We start from the raw sequence: 7,194 nt of genomic DNA, 5'->3' as shown, positions 1-7,194 counted from the left end.
ATGGAGTTGTCCAGTGACCAGAAAGAACCTGAAATTGCTGAACATCCTTGTTTGAAATGGATGCTACATGTAGATGGATCCTCCAATGCCAATAATGGAGGAGCAGGTATATTAATTCAGGGGCCGAAGGGAGTGGAGATCGAAGTTGCAGCTCGCTTGTCTTTCCCAGTGACTAACAATGAAGTGGAGTATGAAGCACTCATACTGGGCTTAGAACTCGCACACGAAGCGGGAGCTAGGGATCTGGAGGTTTTTATAGATTCCCAGTTGATCGCCCTACAGATCGAAGGAACGTACGAAACCAGGGAGAGGACGATGACATTGTACAAGGAAATCGTTCAGCGATTAATGGGCAAATTTGAGAAGTGTTCTATTTTGCAGGTGCCTAGGGCTGAAAATGATAAGGCTGACGCTTTATCCAAATTTGGAGCTGCAATGGACGGAATAAGAGATAGCAAGATCATGGCCTTGGTACGCGAACGATCAGCCCTTTCGAACAGAGTGGAGGTGCAGGTGGTCTCAGAAATGGGGTCGTGGAAGGATGAAATTGTGAAGTATCTTGAGGATGGTACCCTACCCATCGACCCATTGCCGCGAAAAGGGTCAAATTTCGAGCTACCCAGTTTACCTTGCTAGACGGTCAACTTTACAAGCGAACAGTGGATGGGCCTCTCTTGAAATGTCTAGACGAGGAAAGAGCTCTCTACGTGATGTGGGAGATCCACGAGGGAAGTTGCGGAAATCATTCAGGAGCAAGGTCGCTGGCCTAAAAAATCACACGGCAGGGTTATTTCTGGCCAACATTAGTCAAAGATTCGAAAGACTTGGTGAGGAAATGCGAAAGCTGCCAGAAGTATGCGTCCCTGATACAGCAGCCTGCGACCCCAATGGAACCAATCAGAATAGCGTGTCCGTTCGACCAGTGGGGGATTGACATCGTCGGACCTTTTCCACCCGCCCAAGCTCAGAAGAAATTCATCATTGTGGCGGTAGAATACTTCTCCAAGTGGGTCGAAGCAGAGGCAGTTGCCAAGATATCTGAGAAGGAAGTCATTAACTTTATCTGGAAGAACATAATTTGCAGGTTCGGGATACCTAGAATACTAATATCTGACAATGGCACCCAGTTCCAGGGAAGAAAGATTACAGAATGGTGTAAGAAACTGAAGATCGCGCAGCATTTCACGGCGGTCGCGAACCTGCAAGCGAACGGACAGAAAGTGACCAACCGGACGATCTTGCAGCATTTGAAGACGCGCCTCGAAAATAAAGGGTCATGGGTCGACAAGTTGCCCGGGGTTCTATGGGCTTACCGTACAACTCCATGATCTGCCACAGGTGAAACCCCATTCTGTTTGGTGTACGGGACAGAGGCTATAATCCCAGCAGAAATTGGAGAAGAGTCCCAAAGGGTCGTACAGTATGATCCCGAAGTCAACCAGGACGAGCGGAATTTCGATCTCACTGTGATCGAAGAAAAGAGAGATGCAGCGTACGCTCGAATCCTGCACCACAAAGGGTTGATGATGAAGAGCCATGATCGCAGAATTTGACCACGCCAGCTTCAAGTAGGAGATCTCGTGCTGAAAAAGGTGGAAGCTTCCAAGCATGTGGGGAAGTTAGAGCCACCATGGGATGGACCATATAAAGTAGTGGAGATCCGGAAGAAATGCACATATAAGCTGCAGGATATACAGGGACGAGATCTGCCACGCCCATGGAATATACAGAATCTGAAGAAGTTTTACGCTTGAACATAGGAGCTCGCACTGTGGTGCCTGTGAAAGGCTATCAACGTAGAGATTGCATCCTAGTGCCTGTGAAAGGCCATCAATGAAGAGATCGCACCCTGGTGCCTGTGAAAGGCCATCAATGAAGAGATCGCACCCTGGTGCCTGTGAAAGGCCATCAACGAAGAGATCGCATCCTGGTGCCTGTGAACGACCATCAACAAAGAGATCGCATCCTGGTGCCTGCCAAAGACCATCAACCACGAAGAGGTCGAATTCTGGTGCTTGTGAAAGGCCGTCGACCATGAAAGGATCGAATTTCGGAGCCTGTGAAAGGCCACCAAGTGTAAGGTTAGGAAGATCGCGCCTTGTATGATAGAAATAGTCATTGCTACATAGGTCAATGCCTGATGAAACTTATACAAACTGTAATTTCCCTGAAGCAATTTATAAAGTTGCGTACAGTTTTATGCTTACATTTTTATGAGTGCAATTTGTCTGTTCGTATTACGCTAGTTTGAAAACCGCATACAATTTGGTGCTTTTGTCTTTATCTGCTATCAAAATCTACAAAGTACTAAACGCAAACTGAAAAAGACGCGTTCAACGTTTGCGATCTGAAAAAGACGCATCCTTCGTGCCAATTGAAAAAGAGGCACCCAACTGAACGCGAATTGAAAAAGATGCGTTCATCGTTTGCGATCTGAAAAAGATGAATCCTTCATGCCAACTGAAAAGGAGGCACCCAACTGAACGCGAACTGAAAAAGACGCATCCAATCCATGAAGTGGAAACTTTTCAAAGAAAATCGACTTCGATTCTTGAATAATCCACATCACTTCTGCTTCTATTGTAACACAAGATTCCCCTTTTCTGTGGAAAAGGCCCGTATCAATAATTATGATTTTACGTATGGACAATTCCTCAATATCTTCTTCATTCGCAACAAAATATTTTCTTTGTGCATCGGTAAAAAAAAACATGCTTTTGGGGGGAGAGATACTATTTCACCAATCGAGTCACAGGTATCTAACATATTCATACCTAACGATTTTCCACAAAGTGGTGACGAAACGTATAACTTGTACAAATCTTTCCATTTTCCAAGTCGATACGATCCATTCGTTCGCAGAACTATTTACTCGATCGCAGACATTTCTGGAATACCTCTAACGGAGGGACAAATAGTCAATTTTGAAAGAACTTATTGTCAACCTCTTTCAGATATCAATCTATCTGATTCAGAAGGGACAAATAGTCAATTTTGAAAGAAAGCATCATTTGAATTTTGAATAAGGTAAAGTAATTTTATTACGGGACAACTCATGATGTTCATATCGATCTATTATGCGCCTCTGCATCTAGCATTGGGTAGACCTCATACAATAACTGTCCTAGCTCTACCATATCTTTTGTTTCATTTCTTCTGGAACAATCACAAACACTTTTTTGATTATGGATCTACTACCAGAAATTCAATGCGTAATTTCAGCATTCAATGTGTATTCCTGAATAATCTCATTTTTCAATTATTCAACCATTTCATTTTACCAAGTTCAATGTTAGCCAGATTAGTCAACATTTATATGTTTCGATGCAACAACAAGATGTTATTTGTAACAAGTACTTTTGTTGGTTGGTTAATTGGTCACATTTTATTCATGAAATGGCTTGGATTGGTATTAGTCTGGATACGGCAAAATCGATCTATTAGATCGAATAAGTACATTCGATCTAATAAGTACCTTCTATCAGAATTGAGAAATTCTATGGCTCGGATCTTTAGTATTCTCTTATTTATTACCTGTGTTTACTATTTAGGCAGAATACCGTCACCCATTCTTACTAAGAAACTGAAAGAAACCTCAAAAATGGAATAAAGGATGGAAAGTGAGGAAGAAAGGGTGGAAAGTGAGGAAGAAAGAGATGTAGAAATAGAAACAGCTTCCGAAATGAAGGGGACTAAATAGGAACAAGAGGGATCCACCGAAAAAGATCCTTCCTTTTTATCAGAAGGAAAGGCCGATCCAAACAAAATCGATGAAACAGAAGAAATCCGAGTCAATGGAAAGGAAGATGAATTCCACTTTCGATTTACAGAGACAGGCTATAAAAATAGACCCGTTTCTCAAGAGTCTTATCTGATGAATATCAATGAAAATCATGACAATTCAAGATTCAAAATATTTGATAAACCTCTTGTGACTCTTCTTTTCGATTGGAAGCGTCCATCGACCATTTCGCTACATAAAAAATAATAAATTTGACAAGGCTGTCCAAAATGAAATGTCACAATATTTATTCGACGTATGCAAAAGTGATGGAAAAGAAAGAATCTCTTTTACATATCCCACTAGTTTATCAATTTTTTTTGAAATGATAAAAAGAAGGATATCCCCGCGTACACTCGAAAAAGCTTCATCTAATGAACTCTACAACCCTTGGGTTTATATCAACAAACAAAAAGAAATAAATTTCAACAAGGAGTTTCTAAATCGAATTGAAGCTCTAGACAAAAAAATCTATTTCTTTGAATATACTCGAAACAAGGACTCGATTGTGTAATGACAATTATACAAAGATACTTATCAAAAAGCTATGATCCTTTCTTGAACGGATCATATCGGAGAACAATCTACATTTCGCCTTCAATTCTAAAAAAAACTTTTATCGAAAATTTCATAGAGAAATTTGGGATAAATCGGATTCATGGTATCCTTCTTCCGAATACTGATTACCAAGAATTTGAAGAGAAAGTAAATAGATTTGATAAAAAACCATTGTCAACAGAAATTGTTGATTTCTTAACTTTCATCAGTAAATTTGTTAGAGAATCAGAATCCACAAATCCTAATGATGAAAAAATTAACACAAAATCGATTAGAATAAAAGAAATCAGTAAAAAAGTCCCTCGATGGTCATACAAATTAATTTCCGAATTAGAACAAGAATCGGGAACATCAAGAAGGCGTACCAGTAGATCATGAAATTCATTCAAGAAAAGCCAAACAGGTAGTAATTTTTACTGATATCAAGCAGGACACTGATACTAATACTAATACTAATACTACGGATACTAATACGCTCGATGAAACAGACGAGGTGACTTTGATACGCTATTCACAATAATCAAACTTTGAGCGAGATATAATCAAAGGTTCTATGCGGGCTCAAAGGCGTAAAATAGTTATTTGGAAATTGTTTCAAACAAATGCGCATTCCCCTCTTTTTTTGGACAGAATAAAAAAATTGCATCTTTTTTCTTTTGATATCTCCGGGTTGATTAAACTAATTTTTAGAAATTGGTTGGGGAAAGGAAAAGCATTCAAAATTGTAGAGTATACAGAAAGGCAAGCAAAAATGGAAGAGCAAGCAAAAATAGAAGAAAAAAATGGAAGAAAAGAAGAACAAAATAAAAGAGCAAGCGCGAATAGAGATAGCAGAGTTCTGGGATACCGTTCTTCCATTTTCGCAAGGAATAAGAGGTTGCATGTTACTAACTCACTCTATTTTTAGAAAATATATTCTATTCCCTTCATTGATAATTGCAAAAAATATTGAACGTATATTCCTATTTCAACGTCTTGAGTGGTCTGAGGATTTCCAGGAATTGAATAGAGAGATGCATGTTAAATGTACCTATAATGGTGTTCCATTATCCGAAACAGAATTTTCGAGAAATTGGTTGACAGACGGTATTCAGATAAAAATCTTATTTCCTTTATGTCTGAAACCTTGGCACAAATCGAAACAACGATCCTCTCAGAAAGATCTAATGAAAAAAGAAAAAGATGATTTTTGTTTTTTAACAATTTGGGGAATGGAAGCTCAAGTTCCTTTTGGGTCGCCCCGACAACGACCTTCCTTTTTTAAACCCATTTTTAAGGAACTCAAAAAAAAATTGGAAAATTAAAAAATAAGTATTTTCGAGCTCTAATAGTTCTCAAAGAAAAAAAAAATTACTTGAAAAAGTTTCAAAAGAAACAAAACAATGGGTTATGAAAAGTGTTATTTTTATAAAAAAAATAATAAAAGAACTTTCAAAAGTAAATCCCAATTTTATTATTTCGACTAAGGGAAGTAGAAGTATATGAATCGAGTGAAATTAAAGAAGAAAAAGATTCCATAATCAGCAATAAGATGATTCACGAATCATTTAGTCAAATTGCATCTCCGAGTTGGACAAATTCTTTATTGACAGAAAAAAAAAAATCAAGGATCTGACTGATAGAACAAGTACAATTCGAAATCAAATAGAAAGAATCACAAAAGAGAAAAAAAAAAAGTAACTCTAAGAATAAATAATATTAGTCCTAACAAAACAAGTTATAATGCTAAAAGATTCGAAAAATGGCAAATATTAAAAAGAAGAAATGCTCGATTAATCTCTAAACTACCCCTTTTTTTAAAATTTTTCATTGAAAAAATATATACAGATATATTTTTATCTATGATTAATATTCCCAGAATGAATACAGAACTTTTTCTTGAATCAACAATCAAAAAATTATTGATAAATCGATTTAGAATAATGAAAGAAACCAAGAAAGAATTAATAAAAAAAAGAAAAATCCAATTCCGTTTATTTCGACTATAAAAAAGTCCCTTGAGAATATTAGTAATAGTAAAAGAAATTCACATATTTTTTATGACCTATCTTACGTGTCCCAAGCATATGTATTTTTCAAATTATCACAAATCTAAGTTAGTAACTCGTATAAATTCAGATCTGTTCTTCAATATCAAGGGCTCCCTTTTTTTCTTAAGCCTGAAATAAAGGATTTTTTTGAAACACAAGGAATGGTTCTTTCGAAATTAGGGGATAAGAAACTTCGGAGTTATGAAATGAATCAATGGAAAAATTGGTTAAGAGGACATTATCAATATGATTTATCTGAGATCAGATGGTCTAGATTAATACCAGAAAAATGGCGAAATAGAGTTCATCGGCGTCGTATAAGCTAAAAAGGAAAATTTAAGAAAATGGCATTCATATGAAAAAGACCAATTAATTGATTCCAAAAAATAAAAAGAATTTAAAGGATATTCATTATCTAATCACAAAGAAAATTTTCAAAAATACTATAGATATGATCTTTTATCATATAAATTTCTTAATTATGAAAATAAAACGGAATGCTTTTTTTATAGATCTCCGTTTCAAGGAAAGGTCGATATTCTATATATGAAAAAAAAGGCCGATAGAAAATATTTTGACTGGAAAATTATTGATTTTCATCTTAGAAAAAAAGTCGATATTGAGGCCTGGATCACGATCGGTCCCAATAGGAATCAAAATACTCAAATTCGTACTAATATTTCTAAAAAAATTCCGAAAAAAGATCTTTTTTATCTTATGATTCCAGAAATCAATCCACCAAACTCCCAAAAAGGATTTTTGGATTGGATGGGAATGAATGAAAAAATTCTAAAGCGTACCAGTTCGAATCTCGAACTTTGGTTC

At 36.7% G+C, this 7,194-nt stretch overlaps 1 protein-coding gene across 1 annotated transcript; it reads left to right on the top strand.

The window, feature by feature from the left end:
* Positions 1 to 5,658, top strand: LOC105164492 (protein TIC 214). The gene is given in 10 exon segments (XM_088881401.1): positions 1 to 158; positions 3,034 to 3,232; positions 3,355 to 3,391; positions 3,447 to 3,515; positions 3,552 to 3,634; positions 3,689 to 3,957; positions 3,959 to 4,244; positions 4,246 to 4,310; positions 4,312 to 4,686; positions 4,688 to 5,658. Coding segments are annotated over 10 exon segments (2,100 nt in total). The 3' UTR covers positions 5,247 to 5,658.
* Positions 5,659 to 7,194: the final 1,536 nt, after the last annotated feature.

Source organism: Sesamum indicum, linkage group LG6 (genome assembly GCF_026168435.1).
Source record: "Sesamum indicum cultivar Baizhima isolate 11 linkage group LG6, ASM2616843v1, whole genome shotgun sequence".
Classification (NCBI taxonomy): domain Eukaryota; kingdom Viridiplantae; phylum Streptophyta; class Magnoliopsida; order Lamiales; family Pedaliaceae; genus Sesamum; species Sesamum indicum.
This window is presented reverse-complemented; position numbering and strand designations above follow the sequence as displayed.